The sequence below is a fragment of the Danio aesculapii genome, chromosome 20, assembly GCF_903798145.1.
Source record: "Danio aesculapii chromosome 20, fDanAes4.1, whole genome shotgun sequence".
In the NCBI taxonomy this organism is placed as follows: domain Eukaryota; kingdom Metazoa; phylum Chordata; class Actinopteri; order Cypriniformes; family Danionidae; genus Danio; species Danio aesculapii.
The window spans coordinates 2,542,260-2,561,606 of NC_079454.1; the positions used below are offsets into that span (position 1 = coordinate 2,542,260).

At 37.9% G+C, this 19,347-nt stretch overlaps 1 protein-coding gene across 1 annotated transcript in view; it reads right to left on the reverse strand.

Annotated features, from left to right (window-relative positions):
* Positions 1 to 18,346: 18,346 nt before the first annotated feature.
* The window catches only part of l3mbtl3 (L3MBTL histone methyl-lysine binding protein 3), a 69,681-nt gene continuing 68,680 nt past the window's right edge, over positions 18,347 to 19,347 (reverse strand). Inside the window, exon 22 of the mRNA XM_056481304.1 lies at positions 18,347 to 18,994. Within this exon, the coding sequence (XP_056337279.1) occupies positions 18,851 to 18,994 (144 nt within the window). The 3' untranslated portion in view covers positions 18,347 to 18,850. The remainder of the gene's footprint in view (positions 18,995 to 19,347) is intronic.

Consider the following 19,347-nt stretch of genomic DNA (forward strand, 5'->3'; position numbering starts at 1 on the left):
GGAAGTAACTGAAACTGCAATTCATTAAAATTCCGCTAGTCCTGGCTCCATATGGAGCAAGTTGCAATTAAGCCCACTGTTAGAATGGCCAACTTTACAGCAGAAAAAAAGGTGTTTACAGCCTGGTACAAAGAACGATTTTGGTTCATATAGCTATTATTACCCTCCATGACAACTGTGAGGGGGTGAATTTTTTTATAACTCATCCGTTTCCTTTATATTAGGTTATATTAAGTTTGCATAATTAAGGGCGTGGCCACTTGAGTGACAGCTAGGTCTCGCTGGTCGCCGTCACTTCACCTCAGCTGAATCCGGCAGATTAGCCACTGATCTCGGCATATTCATCGTATTTTTGTGTTGTTTTATGTGGCTTTACACAGTCAGCTGCCTTTTGGACTTATTTCTTACAATTATCAGATGATATGGGATGCTGTGTGCACTTAATTGTGCTCACAAACCATTCACGTGGCCTCCGTTTCCCATGTGAGTAAAGTTATATACTTGTATATCATCTCTATAAATGTATTTGTTTTATTTAAGATCATTTATCATTAATATTTCTCTTTAGACCCGTAAAGCTCTCCAGAATGTGACAGATTGATTAACTGTAGGCTCTAGATCAGTCATCTGAAGCGTTATCATACAGTGTTATGCTGGAGTTCATCAATAGTCTTGCATTTACTAACACACACTATATCTGAAGTGTTTGGAAGTAATTCGCGTTTTCCTCCTGTAGAAAAACGTCATAAGAACAATGTTTAGTGGCTCAATGTGTTACTACAGTGTTTTTAAAAGTCTAAACACTTTATTGATATAGTGTACAGCCAAGCACATGTGGTCAGAACACAAACGAGTCGCAGGTAATAGAGTATTCAGCGTTTCTCCCAAAGTAAAGTCTGTCTGCCAGGTCTAAGCAAAGTGCCAGCAGGTGTCTGTAGCTCCGCTCACTCTCCGCCTCTTTGCCCTTGTTTGGTATCCCGCCGTGTGTGCGATGACGCGCAAACAAAATGGCAACGGTTGGCTTCTTCGGTTGGTTGTAGCTTCTTTTGCGCTCTTCAGAAACCTATGGGTGACGTCACGGATACTACGTCCATATATTTTACAGTCTATGGTCAAGACCTGTGTGTATCTGCTCCTCTATCACACCACGCTTTTTGACTGTCTGGCGCCATCTTGTGTCTGAATAACGTGAGTTTAGTGATTTCACCTTATTCTTCAAGAGCGGGCGCAGCCATTTGAATCGCTATGGCTCCTGTGGCTCGAGACTTCCATTCTCATTCATTTCCATTGATTTTTAGATGTTAAAAACAGCTCGTTCTGCTGCTTGAGGTTCCAAACTGATATTTTCTTCTTATATTATTCTGCTTTGCCTGTATATTCATGAACACACTTGTTTGTAGAGCGAGTAGTTTGACCGTTTATTATTCCTAGTCATTTCTCCCATTGGTAGCTGAATCAGGTGTTCTAAAACAATCACGAAAACTAGCACACTTCTGAATTGAGGAGTAAGGTCAATACTCCAGCTGTTTTCCTTTTCTCTCCGTTTATAAATGTGGAGTTTTAGATGAAGCACAAATGAACAGCAGATATAGACTGACACATTCTCACACACTGACGTTCACGTTTTACATTTTTCACACAGATAACATTACAGTCTTGTTTTTGAATCTGCCACTATGCTGACACACAGGCATTTGTAGCTCCGCCCTCTTCTGAAAAGAGCTCAGTCTCATTTGAATCTAGTCACCAAAACACGACAATTAGCATCAAAGTCTAAAAGGGGCAGTTTCAGAGCTTTAAAAGACATTATTTGTGTGCTATTTTGAGCTGAAACTTCACACACACACACACCAGGGACACCAGAGACTTATTTTACACCTTGTAAAAAAGGCCATATAGACCCCCTTTAAACCAGCAGTGTAAAAAATGCACATTTTTCATGTCATTGTTAAAGGCCAGTCCAACGCAAGTCGTCTGCCACATCAGACTGGTAAATGATGCTAAATTACCCGCCCCTGTGAAAAATGACACACATTTGGCTGGTGATGGTGATCATTTTCCCACCCTTCTCACAACTAAACATGATGTGCCAGGACTGAATATGCACACTCTGATGTGTGTATAATATCTGAGAGCAATGGTGGAGGAGGAAACAGAACAGAACGACTTTAATCTGTCCCTTACACAACAGGATACTTTTGCCTTCATAGTTTATCATCTTTTGTTGCATGGAAAACAGACATTCGGCTCAACATCCCCTACACTGAAACAATACTGTCATTTGTTGCAGCTAAAAATATGATTATGATTTAGCTTAGGTTCAAACTTCTAAATTTTCCAGTGATGGGTTGCACCTGGAAGGGCATCCGCTGCGTAAAACACATGCTGGATAAGTTGGCGGTTCATTCTGCAGTGGTGACCCCAGATTAATAAAGGGACTAAGCCGAAAAGAAAATGAATTAATGAATGAAACTTCTAAATTAATTTTAGTCTAAATCAAAAATATTTCTTGCGGTCAAAAATTTGTTGCAGCTAAATTTATTTATTTTCACAAATCAGTTTTTACTTGGTTGAAGCTAAATATGTAATTTAATATTAATCAAAACATTTATTACTCAAAGATAAAATATATGCTTTTATGAATTTTTTTATTACCTTTTATTATCTATTATCTTTTATTTTCATAGCAACTATGGAATGGCTACAGGAGATTTATTATGGTTGTGTTACCATAGCAACAATAGAATCACCACAACAGATTGATTACTATAGCTGTTGTGTTACCATAGTAACTAGAATCGCCACAGCAGATTTATTACTATAGTTGTTGTGTTACCATAGCAACTATAGAATTGCAACAGCAGATTAATTACTGTAGTTGTTGTGTTACTATTAGCAACTATAGAATAACCACAACGGAATAACTCTACCTATTGTGTTACCATAGCAACTATTGAATCACCAAAGCAGATTAATTACTGTAGTTGTTGTGTTACCATAGCACCTATTGAATCGCCGAAGCAGATTAATTACTATAGTTGTGTTACCATAGCAACAATAGAATCACCAAAGCAGATTAATTACTGTAGTTGTTGTGTTACCATAGCACCTATTGAATCGCCGAAGCAGATTAATTACTATAGTTGTGTTACCATAGCAACAATAGAATCACCAAAGCAGATTAATTACTGTAGTTGTTGTGTTACCATAGCACCTATTGAATCGCCAAAGCAGATTAATTATTATAGTTGTGTTATTATAGCAACAATAGAATCACCACAACAGATTAATTACTATAGTTGTTGTGTTACCATAGTAACCATTGTATCACCACAACAGGTTAATTATTGTAGCTATTGTGTTACCATAGTATTTATAGAATCACCACAACAGATTAATTACTATAGCTTTTGTGTTGCCATAGCAACTATAGAATCACCACAACAAATTACTATAGATGTTGTATTACCATAGTGACCATAAAATTGCCAAAATGAAGAATTACTATAGCTGTTGTGTTACCATAGCAACTATAGATGCACCACAGCAGATCAATTACTAAAGTTGTTGTGATACCATAGCAACTATAGAATCGCCACAACAGATTAATTACTTTAGTTGTTGTGTTACCATAGCAACTATAGATGCACCACAGCAGATTAATCACTATAGTTGTTGTGTTACTATAGCAACTATAAAATCGCCACAGGAGATAATTTACTATAGTTGTGTTACCATAGCAACTATAGAATCGCCACAGCAGATTAATTAATTTAGTTGTTGTGTTACCATAGCAACTACAGAATTGCCACAGCAGATTAATTACTATAGTTGTTGTTACCATAGCAACTATAGAATCACCACAGCAGATTATTTACTATAGTTGTTGTGTTACCATAGCAACTATAGAATCGCTGCAGCAGATTAATTACTCTAGCGGTTGTGTTACCATAGCAACAATAGAATCACCACAGCAGATTAATTACTATAGCTGTTGTTACCATAGTAACTAGAATCGCCACAGCAGATTTATTACAATAGTTTTTGTGTTACCATAGCAACTACAGAATCGCCGCAGCAGATTAATTACTATAGTGGTTGTGTTACCATAGCAACTATAGAATCACCTGAACAGATTATTACTCTAGCTGTTATGTTACCATAGTAACTAAAGAATCGCCACAGCAAATTAGTTACAATAATTGTTGAGTTGCTGTAGTAACTATACATTGCCACAGCAGATTCATTCAAGTACTTTACTGTTAAAAACACAATAGTATGCTCACTATAAGTTACTATAGTATTTTTTTATATGGGTGGGAGGTGCTGGGGGTGTGGTTGAGTCACGAAAATGACTCAACCATTCCTGAAATAAAGAAACACGCAGTTTCTTTGTTATTTAAAAGTGTTTAATCTCAATGACAAGGTTTATTGTTATGACATTGTGTGCTGAGCCTTTGGGCTTGTAAATCCCATCTCAACATCATCACTGCTCTCTACAGCAGCGTACAGTATTAATTCAGCCATCATTACAGAAGAGGTGGATAGAGATGTGAGTCTGAATCTCACAGCGCAGACGGCGTAGGTGTGATCACTACAGTCAAAGACAAGCTAAAAATAACCCCCTTCTTCTGTTAATGAGCGCTTTTCTGCTCATGGTGGGGAAAAATTAAGAATCCCACCTGGCATCGATGCAGAATTTGGGTGTTTTTCACTCAGATTTTATTATTCATGAAATGATGAACATTAAGAGACAGAAGAGGGGAAAAATATAATGCTGTCACGAATCGCAATGCTTTTTAGCTCATCATCGAGAAACACATTCAAAATAATTATGTTTTTTAAAATTTTGATGGGATTATTATATTATTATATTACAAAAATAGCAGGATAGTTTTACAGGTAAATAGAAACTAATATTATCCACAGCCCTTCCCCCATAAACAAAATGAAATTACAATTACACACAAATAACACATAAATAAATAGAAAATAAATAAAACTTATAAAATTATACATTTATAAGATATTAAATATATACATATTAGTGTTTTATATAAATAAACAGTTGAATTATTAGCCCCCCTGTTTATTTTTCCCCCAATTTCTGTTTAACGAAGAGAAGATTTCTTTCAACACATTTCTAACCATAATAGTTTTAATAACTCATCTCTAATAACTGATTTATTTTCTCTTTGTCATGATGACAGTAAATAATATTAGACTAGATATTCTTCAAGACACTTCTATACAGCTTAAAGTGACATTTAAAGGCTTAACTAGGTTAACTAGGCAGGAGAGGGTAATTAGGCAAGTTAATGTATAAATATGATTTGTTCTGTAGAATATCGAAAAAAAAATTAGCTTAAAGGGGCTAATAATATTGACCTTTATTCATAAAAAATTAAAAAATGCTTTTATTCTAGCCAAAATAAACCAAACAAGACTTTCTCCAGAAGAAAAAATATTATCAGACATACTGTGAAAATTTCCTTGCTCTGTTAAACATCATTTGATTTAAAAAAGAAAAAAAATCTATTAAAGGGGGGCTAATAATTCTGACTTCAACTATATATATATATATATATATATATATATATATATATATATATATATATGTGTGTGTGTGTGTGTGTGTGTTAATGTGCTGCATAAACGCAAGACCCTTATCGGGCGATTAAAAAAAATATCGCCGTTAATCTAAGTTGTGTTGGGAGCTGGGTCTATTCTACGCAAGCTATGATGACTTTCACCTTGATATTTTAGTGCGGATGTATACCTGATCGTTGAGCCGTCTGACAAAAAAGTGCCCTTCTGAATCAAATCAGCAGGATGCCCTTCTGCATCTTTCACTTACTTCGAAGACACTGCTGACTACGCTTACATGTACATTGCATCTGTACATCTGTAATCTAGTTACCTGCCATAATAGACAATATAATGGTGTTTACGTGAAGTGCTTCATGTAAGAGTTTCCTGTAATTTTGGGTGACTTTAACTGCAGTTCGGCACTTTCACTCATGAACATTTCATTCATGCCCCCGTGATAAACTGGGGTATTAGATAAGGAGTAAGGACTGGTGAGAGTGTTATAGTATTTAATAATGCACGCCGAATGGAAAAAAATTGTTTTTTCGCAATGTGTGTGTGTTTGCGCATGTTTGTGTGCGTGCGTGTGTGATGTCCTTTACTCACAGCCGTGTGTGTGGATCTTGTTGGAAAATATGATGAAAAGTCCCACATGATGGTAATAGTTTGATGGCGGTGTTTACTTCAATAATGCACTAATATCTGCACTCCACATGTCTTAATTCCATTTCTGTTTAGTTCAGTTATGACTTTAGTCAGATTAAGGTTAGTTAGTAAACACAAGCACATCTTATTGAACATCATTTATTTTCATTATCACAGTAGAACAGTTTCTCAAGCGGTTTGTGATGCATTCTGGAAACAGGAGATAAGCCCCTGGTCTAATGCGTGACCTGGCTTGAGAAACCCAATCTCAAAGACTTACTTTGAGTCATTATTTGGGTAGCACACATATTCTGAATGCCTTCGGCAGAATTCAAATGAGCCATTTTAATCTAGATTAATCCAAGATTACAGTGAGATTAATCTAGATTGTTATATATATATATATATATATATATATATATATATATATATATATATATATATATATATATATATATATATATATACATACATACATATATATATACATACATATACATACATACATACATATATATACATACATACATATATATATATATATATATGTATATATATATATATGTATGTATATATATATATATATATATATATATATATATAACTATGCTTTTTAAATTGTTATTTTTTATGTTTATTTATTATTATTATTATTATTATTATTATTATTGTTGTTATTTATATATATAAATATATATATATATATATATTTAAAAAACTACAACTAATAATAATAATAAATAAACATAAAAAATTTCAATTTAAAAAGCATAGTTAGTGTCAAGTATGTCAAATTTTGGATCAATCAAATTTATCAAATAAACCATATAAAATGTACACAGTACATCAAAAAACAAAGATAAACACACTCCACAGATACGTTTTTAACTAATTATTAGTGCTGTCAAACAATTAATCGCAATTAAACAAATATTGTACACAATAGTCATGCATATATTTAAATACACAGTACACACCTTCCTACACTTCAAGAACTGTACTCTTCCAGAGTGAGTAAAAGGGCTCGCAAAATCACTCTGGACCCCTCACACCCAGCACACTACCTGTTCGAACTGTTACCGTCTGGTCGGCGCTTCAGAGCACCAAGCACAAAAACAGCCAGACACAGGAAAAGTTTCTTTCCTCAGGCTGTCGACCTTATGAACAGTTAAATATTCCCCTACTGTGCAATAAATATGTGCAATACTTTCTCATACGCACTTGTACACAGCACCTTATATCAATATACAATGCAATACTCTCTACATTCGCACTTGTACACAGCACCTTATATCAATATACAATGCAATACTCTCTACATTCGCACTTGTACACAGCACCTTATGACCTGTATATTTATAACAATCTGTACACACAACTCAACATCCAGGTTTCTTGACTAACCGCATCTGTTTAATGTTCATCATTTTTTTATTATTCTTTTCTTTTATTTTTTTTGTTTTGTTATTTATTTTGTGTTGTCACTTGTCACTTTATGTACACTGGAAGCTTCTGTAGCCAAAACAAATTCCTTGTGTGTGTGTGAAGCACACTTGGCAATAAAACTGATTCTGATTCTGATCTCAGATATATGTTATGTTGGATGCGATGAATTGCTTTTAATCATTTGACAGCACTACTAATTATTAAATGTAAATCCTCCGTTTATTATGTAGGTGTGTACAAAACGCAACTCCGTATTGAATATAATGCTCCAAAGATTTCCAGTTACATAATGTTTGAGTAGATTTCTGGGTAATTGTGACCATGGCTGGGTTACTCTTGAGATGCGGGGATTCATCCGTCAACACAAGCAGTTTATTAAGTCTTCTAAAGAGCTGTCTGTGGGAGTTTATTAGCATAGAGTCATTGCATAAGCATAAGATTGAACCTAAAGAATTGTGGTTTTTCATATATACAGTATATACAGTATACACACAGTAGGGGCTGAAAGTATTCAGACCCCCTTATATTTTTCACTCATTGTTATATTGCAGCCATTTGAGTCATTTAGGTTCATTTTTTCCTCATTAATGTACACAAAGCGCCCCATATTGACAAAATATGTTGACATTTGTGCAGATTTATTTAAAAATATCACATGTTCCTCAGTATTTAGAGCCTTTGCTCAGTATTTAGCATAAGCCCCCTTTTGATCTAATACAGCCAGGAGTCTTCTTGGGAAAAATGCTACAAAATGCCTTTTCACACCTGGATTTGGGGATCCTCTGCCATTCCTCCTTGCAGATCCTCTCCAGTTCTGTCAGGTTGGATGGTAAACGTTGGCGGACAGCCATTCTTAGGTCTCTCCAGAGATGCTCAATTGGGTTTAAGTCAGGGCTCTGGCTGGGCCATTCAAGAACAGTCACAGAGTTGTTGTGAAGCCCCTCCTTCATTAATTTAGCTGTGTGCTTATGGTCATTGTCTTGCTGGAAGGTAAACCTTTGGCCCAGTCTGAGATTCTGAGCACTCCGGAGAAGGTGTTCCTGCACTTGGTCACAATCAGTCGTCCTGTCCCTGCAGCTGAAAAACATCTCAAAGCATGATTAGGGTGTAGTGTATAGGAGTGTATTTATATATTATATATTATAAAAGTAATACTAATTAACTAGAACTAATTCATCCTTCATATCAGAACAGTGGGTGACCTGGTGGCGCAGTAGGTAGTGCTGTCGCCTCACAGCAAGAAGGTTGCTGGTTCGAGCCTCGGCTGGGTCAGTTGGTGTTTCTGTGTGGAGTTCGCATGTTCTCCCCGCGGTGCTCCGATTTCCCCTAAAGTCCTTAGTGTATGTGTGTGAATGTGTATGGATGCTTCCCAGAAATGGGTTGCAGCTGAAAGGGCATCTGCTGTGTAAAAACATGTGCTGGATAAGTTGGTGGTTCATTCCGCTGTGGTGACCCTGGATTAATAAAGGGACTAAGCCGAAACAGTCGGCACAGGAAGCGATTAAAGAGCGCTACAGAAAACTAGGGTGTGTGTGTGTGTGTTAATATCATGTTTCCTCTGTGTGAACCTGTTTTCCTTCTCCAGCATCACGCCGGCCTGCATCAGTGTCGCCATGGTTACCACACACACTCCCCATCTCAGTGTTCTGAACGGCTGCGGTGACATTCGTGCGTGTGTGTGAGTGTGTGTTGATAATGCTGCTCTATAATTTCATGGTTTTCTGTTTAGTAGAGGAGAGTGGGGTAAGATGAGCCGCTTCAGAACACAGCTTCACTCACTTTACATGTCCACAGTCCACATGTTCTACAGCCCACAGTTATAATTACAGTATTATACAGCCCTTTGCTCGTGCTCATCGCTTTATTTCTTGCTTTCACTTTACAGTGTATTATCTTCCTCGCGCATATTGCACACTATTCTGTTATATTATATGATAAATCATCTTGTGCATGTGCTCTGCTCTTTTTATACATTTGCTAATTACTGATTGAAAGATTAAATGTGAATGTGGTTTTCTCAATAGGCTAATAATAATAATGATAGTTATAAATATGGTGGCTGAGAGAGCTTAATGAGCTGCAATTTAAGAAAGCACATGCAATTACAAAAAACACCAGCAAATAAAGAAACGATCTTCATCAGTTTGACAGAACACGTGTTCTCAAAACAAACGACTGAAGAAACGCGCTGCAAATTGGTCACAACACTTGCAAATATGCACGTAACACAACAGAAATGTTTCTAGGAGAGCCAAAAACATGACGGACCCTGCTGAGATATGGATGTGTTATTATGTTATCAGGATATTAAAATAAATGAACAACAATTTACCTTTCAAAGACCACCAATCACTTCTCTGTTTGGTGGTTCATTCCGATGTGGTGACTAATCAAGGGACTAAGCCGAAGGAAAATGAATGAATGTTGTCATTTCAGCAGAAGCAAAAGGGGCGGGGCATGTCAGATACTGGAGAGCATTTGATTGGCCAGAAGATTTGATGAGAAACTGAAGTATGAGGTGATGTCAAAAAATTATTTGGCCAGAAGTGACAAACTGCAAACCTTGAATGTTTATATCTTCTAAACCAGGGGTCTCAAACTGCCAGCCTGCAGGCCATTTGCACCTCCTCCTTCCTCCGGCCCGCAACTGACGTCAAAAATAAAACGAGATTAAGCACAACAAAACATATTTTTGAATCATTATCATTGTTGTGCAGTCACATATCCACTTGTGATTTTGACCCCCCACCTACTATATATCCGGGTTACTTTCGGTTTCTCTCAGCGTGCAGTCGAGAGTAAGGCACATGTCGATTGTTTCTGGGCCTGATTTAAACACTGAAATATATGTCCATAAGTGCTCAGCTTTTACTAAAACTCTATTTTTGTAAATATTCAAGGGGCATTTGATTATAATTGGTTTCATACCACCTGTATTGTGTTGTACAAACACCTTCATGGCTTACATCTTATGCTGGTGCTGTGAATACGATCATTTTGCTAATATTCGATAAAATGGTCTCATTAATAGATTTTCCTTATATGTATATTAAAAATTGTGCATTAGTAAAATTTGACTGCAGGCTAAGTCAGAATTATTAGTCGCCCTGTTTATTTTTTTCCCCAATTTCTGTTTAACGGAGAGCAGATTTCTTCAACACATTTCTAATCATAATAGTTTTAATAACTCATCTTTAATAACTGATTTATTTTCTCTTTGTCATGATGACAGTAAATAATATTAGACTAGATATTCTTCAAGACACTTCTATACAGCTTAAAGTGACATTTAAAGGCTTAACTAGGGTAGTTAGGTTAACTAGGCAGGTTAGGGTAATTAGGAAAGTTATTGTATAATGATGGTTTGTTCTGGAGACTATCGAAAAAATATAGCTTAAAGGGGCTGATAATATTCATTCATTCATTCATTCATTCATTCATTCATTCATTCATTCATTCATTCATTAATTCATTCATTTTCTTTTCGGCTTAGTCCCTTTATTAATCCAGGATCACCACAGCTGAATGAACCGCCAACTTATCCAGCATATGTTTTATGCAGCAGATGGGGCTAATAATATTGACCTTAAAATTCTTTAAAAGAAATTAAAAACTGCTTTTATTCTAGCCGAAATAAAACAAATAAGACTTTCTCCAGAAGAAAAAATATTATCAGACATACTGTGAAAATTTCCTGAATCTGATAATCATTCATTCATTCATTCATTTTCTTTTCAGCTTAGTCCCTTTATTAATCTGGGGTCGCCACAGCAGAATGAACCACCAACTCATCCAGCACATGTTCCAAGCACGGATGCCCTTCCAGCTGCAACCCATCTCTAGGAAACATCCATACACACTCATTCACACACTACAGACAATTTAGCCTTCCCAATTCACCTATACCGCATGAAAAGATATTAAGAAGAAGAATAAAGTCACTAAAGTTACTCAATCTGCTTTCTGCTGTTCTTACGCTATCTGTTAAACTTTTGGTTAAGCAACAATTGGGACAGGATATTAATAATAATTATTAAATTGTAGTATTTTCAAAGCAATTTAAACTCCCCCTTCAGATTGTACAATCAGAAACAAAAAGGAAGAGCTTTGACTGCATATACTCTTTGGAAAAATGTCTGAGTGTATCGCGGTGAGCCTCAAAATGGGAGGGATTTGGATCCTATTTTAACATCAGGAAATTTAATAAAAGACACTGATTGTCTTTATATGACCCCGATATGACTGTGAACACACTGTACTACACACAGCTCTGTCCAAACAGCTTACAAAAGATGATTTTCATCATAGGTGCTCTTTAAAGAAACAGAAATATTTGTTGTCTTGACTTTTTGCTGTTACATTTTTTTACAGCGTAACGGTGTTTTTCAACACAGGCTCATTCTGAAAACGTTGCCCATTAGACATTTCTTGAGAGCGTGTATAATGTAGCCAGAGGAACATATGGCTGCATTTTGTCTTTAAAATGAACGCCTTTTTGTGCTTACCAGCTGACCGCTTACCTCCGTATGGGTGGCTTTCCCGCAGTTACCAGTTTTTTAACCAGCGGCTCAACGCATACATTGGAGGACTTGAGATGCAGAGCGGAGTTGACCATGATGACGGGGTTCAAGTCTGGTGAAGAACAATTCCAGAAAGCAAGTAAGACAAAAATAAAAGCCAAAAAATAAAAATAAACAAGTAAATAACAGGGTGAGGACTTTTCTTTTTCTTGATTGCTTTTGAAAACACTATCGGTTGGGCTTAAGGAAGGTGCGAGGATCGGTCAGTCAGTCGACAGCGGCCTCTGGTGGATTTACATGAGAACAGCAGGCGAGAACGACACTCGCGAGAGAAATCTGAGATCTGAAAAAGCGTACACAGCAGCCTCTGGAGGATTTATGAAAACAAAACTGCAAAAAATGTAGATCCTGGGATGTATTTGGCGCTCTCCAGAAACTTATATAGGGGTACATTTTCAGAATGAGCCTGGGTTGAATCTTTCAGCTTATATACTGCGTTGCAGCAACATTCTTTCAGTTAGTTAGGACTTTACTGTATTTCCAACACAATCTCACGGCAATTCGTAACTTTCTTCTTTCGAATTCGTACAATCCAATTCGTACATTTTCGTACAATTTGCTCATCCCCCAATGACGGTTGGGTTTAGGGGTGGGGTTAGTTGCCACGCGTCCTTTTTAAAATCGTACAATTTCATACGACTGAACGAATTCGTTCGAATTAGCCACTAAACTGACAAAACGTTAAATACTTACGTTTTCTCGTGAGATCAGGCTGCTATTTCTACTGTTTTGTAAACAAATATTTGAACACTTGTGATTATTGCTTCATGTGTGTTAGCCATGGTAAACGTCTGCAGTGGTCAAAAGAGAAGCATTTCCCTCTGTTTTGTGACGGGTATGGAAAATATGACTTTCCTTTTCAGATTGAAAACAGATGTGTTCAGAAGATGTTGAGGAGAAATGTCCCAGTGTCTGAATATGAGGCGCAGATGTACATGTGCTATGAGGAGGACACACACACACACCACCTGAGACCAGTTTCATCTATTTACACCACAGCTAGAAATGCCAGCTTGTTTCATCGTAAATGACAAACACAACTGTTTTTAAAATGATTTTGAATTCAGTTTTTTAGCCGGAAGGTTGGATTTGACCCACATTTGGGTTAAAAAAAACCCTTGTTGGTTACAATAACAGTACATAAATGTTCATTCATTTTCCTTCGGCTTAGTCCCTTTATTCATCAGGGGTCGCCACAGCAGAATTAACCGCCAACTATTCCAGCAAATGTATTACACAGCGGATGCCTTTCCAACCGCAACCCAGTACTGGGAAACACCCAAACAGACTCACATTTACACACGCATACACTACAGCCAATTTAGTTAATCGACCTGTAGTGCATGTGTTTGGACTGTGGGGGAAACCAGGGGGAAAATAAATTAATGTTGTCCTTAGACGCTGACTAGACATTGAATTTTGGTCGCCTGACATCACAACCTAAATCTAACCTAATAATAACGTCTAATGATGTTGTGTGTCTGTTGGGCAATAATTAAGGCACTACAGAAAGTTACGTTTACACACATCCACAAATTACATGTAAATGCATCAGCTTTCTACAGCGTAATACTCACTACTCATTACTCTTGAGTACTTTTGAAAGGGCTATTTTTTCACTCGTACTTTGAGTAATATTTACAACAGATACTTTTACTCTACTTGCACTTAATTTTTAAGCAAGTAATGGTTCTTTTACTTGAGTATGATTTTTCCAAACGTAAGTATTTAACGTTTTGTCAGTTTAGTGGCTAATTCGTACGAGTTCAGTCGTACAAAATTGTAAGATTTTAAAAAGGAGGCGTGGCAACTAACCCCACCCCTAAACCCAACCGTCATTGGAGGATGAGCAAATCATACTAAATTGTACGAATTAGATCATACGAATCCATACGAATTAGCCACTAAATCAAAAAGTTACGAATTGCCGTGAGATTGTGTTGGATTTTTCAGTACTCTTTCCACCACTGAAAAGCAGTAAAAGCTAAATTAAAGCAGACTTCCTGTACCACATTTCTGTAGGTGTTTAGGATTATATTGGATGAAAGCACTGGTAAAGACATATGTCAGGCTTTGTGGGTGTGGGAGGCTTTAGGTTTACCGGGCACAGATTTGAGCAGAGATGATTCCGTGATGAAGTAAATATTATACACGTTACCTTATTTAGTTCTGGCAAGAATAAAAATATAAAAAGTACATTCTATATTAGCAGTCGATGCAAGCTTCACCGGCCACTTTATTAGGTATACCTTACTAGTATCGGGTTGGATCCCTTTTTGCCTTCAGAACTGCCCTAATCCTTCATGGCATACATTCAACAAGGTACTGGAAATATTCCTCATGAAATGATAGCATCACGCAGTTGCTGCAGATTTGTCGGCTGGACATCCATGATGCGAATCTCCCGTTCCACCACATCCCAAAGGTGCTCTATTGGATTGAGCTCTGGTGACTGTGGAGACTGTTTTCTGGTCAGGCTGGAAAATGATCAGCTAAAACCAGCTTAGCCAGGCTGGGAGCCCAGCCAAAACCAGCTATGTCCAGCTTAAACCAGGCTGGTCAAGCTGGATTTAGCTGGTCATTTTCCAGCCTGACCAGCTAAGACCAGGCTGGAAATCAGTCTGGAAATGGCTAAAACCCTTCTAAAACCAGGCTGGTCAACCAGCTAAAACCAGCCAACCAGCCTAGGCTGGTTTAAGCTGGATTTTTCAGCAGGGGAGAAAAAAACAATACTCCAGTAGAGTACAGATACAGCCTATTAGTACTTAAGCTTGAAGTTAAATGTCAACATTTAAAGGACTCATAAAACATTTGGATCAAGTTTATTTGCAAATGAATTACAGTGACGTTTAGTAGCTCACTCCCTTCCACACTAAAGCAATACTTACTTACACATGTTTATATTTGACTTGAATCCCCCAACAACTGTCCATCATAAGCTATCACGAGAATAAGAAACAAAAAAGATAACTGAGCTGAGGGTAGAGATATGAACAGCAATTCAACGAGCTCAACATTTGTGTCCACACCGACACGCGTTCAACACGTCATTTTAAATAGTCAAGAGGATTAAACTGAAATAAATAAATGGGAAACATCCAGTAATTGTAAGCCCGGCAACAAAAACTCAATTAATACTCATGTTTAGCTATTACATGAAAATGACACGTTTTTTCTTAATGTTCACATTGAGTATTAAGTTACATTCGATTATAAAAGACCAAATATGGCTCTTACTAATGTTTATTTGTGCCTGGAGTGAAGCTTTACCCTCATTTCTCCATTTCTACATCCACCGTACCAAACAAAAATCAGAGAAAGAGCAGAACAATCCATCAGCCTCTATACTTTCATACTGTCTGCAGTAGAAATGAGAACGGCTGTGGTGATGCATTATAATGTGTTCGCTTTAAGGATATTTACAGTCTAGAGTGCTAGAAAACAGATCAAATTTGCATTTGGACGATGTAAACATCCAAAGCTTGCAGTTTGTCACTTCCGCCTAAATCAGGAGTCACCAATCTCGGTCCTGGAGGGCCGGTGTCCCTGCAGAGTTTAGCTCCAACTTGCCTTAACACACCTGCCTGGATGTTTCAAGAATACCTAGTAAGACCTTGATTAGCTTGTTCAGGTGTTTGATTAGAGTTGGAGCTAAAATCTGTAGGGTACCGGCCCTCCAGGAACAAGATTGGTGACCCCTGGCCTAAATTGATGAATCACTGATTGTTTTGCCGTCGCCTCATACTTCAGTTTCTCATCAAATCTTCCGACCAATCAGATGCTCTCTAGTATCTGTGAACAAAACCTCAATTTAATTTAGAAAATATTCCATCTTTCCTATCGCGTGCCGTTGATTTTATATAGAACATGGTTTAAATCAGTCTTTGTTGGTGTCATCAATCTGGCAACCTGCATTTGCATGTGTTTCGAACCAGGGTTGCAATACTTAGTTCAACCACTGGGTGTCAGACTTACATACTGCACCCTTAACAAATGATGAATAAACTATTTGCTAAACAATTCATAGTGTGCAGCTATTATAAAGTGTTACCGGAAACTGATGTTCAAGAACCCAGAACTGCTGCAGAGTCGTGTTTTGTAAGTTCTTCGTCTTTTGAGTTTATAATTTTGATTGGCCAAAAGAAGCTTTTCAGGAAAAACTGATTGTGTACGGAGCTCATATTCTCTGCATGTGCTTTATGAATCAAAGCTATAATTAACCATAACAAAAGCAACAGCTATCAATTACAGAAGTATTCCAGCATATTATAGAGCTGCGGTCAAAAATCGTTTGAGAAATCGATTCTGCGCTGATTATGAGATTTGAAAAATGCACCGCTGTTCTGTCTTGAATCAATTCAGACATTAGCAGATGACGCTCTAGGTTAGTTTTTACCAGCAGAAAGCGCTTTAAGCTAGTTTTTTATAGTGCTATAGGCTAGTTTTTAACCGCAGATGTTGCTCTAGGCTAGTGTTTAACCGCAGATGTTGCTCTAGGCTGATGTTTAACAGCAGATGTTGCTCAAGGCTAGTGTTTAACCACAGATGTTGCTCTAGGCTAGAGTTTAACCGCAGATGTTGCTCTAGGCTAGTGTTTAACCACAGATGTTGCTCTAGGCTAGTGTTTAACCGCAGATGTTGCTCAAGGTTAGTTTTTAAACAGCAAACGGCACTCTAGGCTAGTTTTAACAGCAGACGGCTAGAGTTTAACAGTAACAGCTGCTCTAGTTTTTAACAGGAGATGGGGCTCTAGCCTAGTTTTAAACAGCACACAGCGCTCTAGGCTGGTGTTTAACAGCAGATGGTGGTCAAGGCTAGTTTTAAACAGCAAACGGCACTCTAGGCTAGTGTTTACAGCAGATGCTGCTCTAAGTTGGTTTTTCTAATTTTTTTTAGGGGCTTTTACCTTTATTTTTGATAGGACAGTAGAGATTTACAGGCAGTAAAGTATAGGGAGCAGAGAGAGGGGAAGGGCCAGCAAAGGACCTCAAGCCGGGAATCGAACTCAGGTCTCTGTGAGCACCTCGGTGCCATGTGTCAACGCGCTAACTATTAGGCTCTAAGCTAGTTTTTAACAGGAGACGGCACTCTAGTCTAGTTTTAACAGCAAAGGGCGCTCTAAGCTAGTGATTAACAGCAAAGGGTGCTCTAGGCTAGTTTTAACAGCAGATGGGCTGCTAGGCTAGTGTTTAACAGCAGACGGCGCTCTATGTTAGTTTTTAACAGCAGACGGCGCTCTAGGCTACTGTTTAACAGCAGACGGCGCTCTAGAATTGTTTTTAACAGCAGACGGCGCTCTAGGTTAGTGTTTAACAGCAGTCGGCGCTCTAGGCTAGTGTTTAACAGCAGACGGCGCTCTAGGCTAGTTTTTAACAGCAGACGTCTTCTAGGCTAGTTTTTAACAGCAGACGGCGCTCTAGGCTAGTGTTTAACAGCAGACGGCGCTCTAGGCTAGTTTTAACAGTAGATGGCAATCTAGGCTAGTTTTCACCAGTGGATGGGGGCTCTAGGATAGTGTTTAACACCAGACGGCGCTCTAGGCTAGTTTTAACAGTAGATGGCAATCTAGGCTAGTTTTCACCAGTGGATGGGAGCTCTAGGATAGTGTTTAACACCAGACGGCGCTCTAGGCTAGTTTTAACAGTAGATAGCAATCTAGGCTAGTTTTCACTAGTGGATGGGCGCTCTAGGATAGTGTTTAACACCAGACAGTGCTCTAGGCTCGTTTTAAACAGCAGATGACGCTCTAGGCTAGTTTTAACAGCAAACAGCACTGTTAAAAAGTAGCCTAGAGCACCAAGTACTGGTAAAAACTAGTCTGGAGCAACATCTGCTGTTAACAACCTACCCAGAGCCCCATCTACTAATTAAAATTACGCTTAGATGCTATTCAAGAGAAAATAGCAATGCATTTAGTAAAATCTCAGAATGATTTTTCACAACAGCTCTAACATCTTTTTTTGTATTTGACAGATGTCTTGGCTAAAATTAACAAGGTTAAATTTGATCTCTTACAGAAAATCTTAGAGATGTTTAACAATAGTTCACAAATGGTTGTTCAAATAGACAGGAATTATTATCTAGTCTATTGTTAGATGTTTATTTGATTTTCATGGACAGCCTTGAATTTAGCCTTTAGCTGATTGTAGCCACGACTTCTATGTTTGCACATCTATTACACATCTTTTAAACACAGAACTGCTTGTTGGTTGGATTAGTATGTAACAGAATCTTTGCTTTAGGAAGAATGACAATCATAAGCAGGAGTTGTGCGGCTCTTCAGTGCGTGTAGCACTCGTTAAGCATGTAGCACTCGATTAGCATGTAGCATTCCTTTAGCACCTGATTTCAGAAAACATCAACACTTTCCATAAGCCCTCAGAGAAATACACTTTAATGCAAGGGCCCGACATGAGCTAATCATGTAGCTTACGTGCATACACAGACGTATGTGAATGAGGGAGGTTCAGCATTGAGTGTGTAAGCTATGAATGTCGTGTGAGTGTGTGTTGAAGCGGCTCATTCTGCCAGCGTGTAGATCTTGATGACGAGCCCTTGGACTGAAGCAGCAGTGATCTGTCAGCTCACCATCAGAGCTCGTTGCAGGCTGAGTTTTCTGTGGTTTTAAACATCAGGATGGAGTTGTAGATTTTCAGAGCAGGTCCCAGTTTAATGCTGAGGATCTTCACCAGGTCCACCTGAGTCAGCAGCAGGAAGGCCTCGCCGTCAATTTGCTGAAAGTAAACAGTAGGAAATGAGCAGATTAGACATGGGACGATGACCAGATTCAAGGTTTACTCTGGTTTGGAAAAGTCAAGGTTTGGAACTACTTTATAGAGATGTTTTGGGGCAACAGCATCTCCAGTAGAAAAGGACCGTTTACATCAAAAGCTACTGGTCAGCTCATGATTCAGCAAACAAATTTCTTATACACCAACATCCAATCATGCTATAGACCTGAACAGTGCAGTGGCTTTACTTTATATTCACAGGAAATCCAAAGATGTCCGTGAGGGTGGGGGCATGTAAAAAGAACGTATTTTAGAGTCGGGGACCACAGGATCTCATCTCTGTTATTTGCAGATGA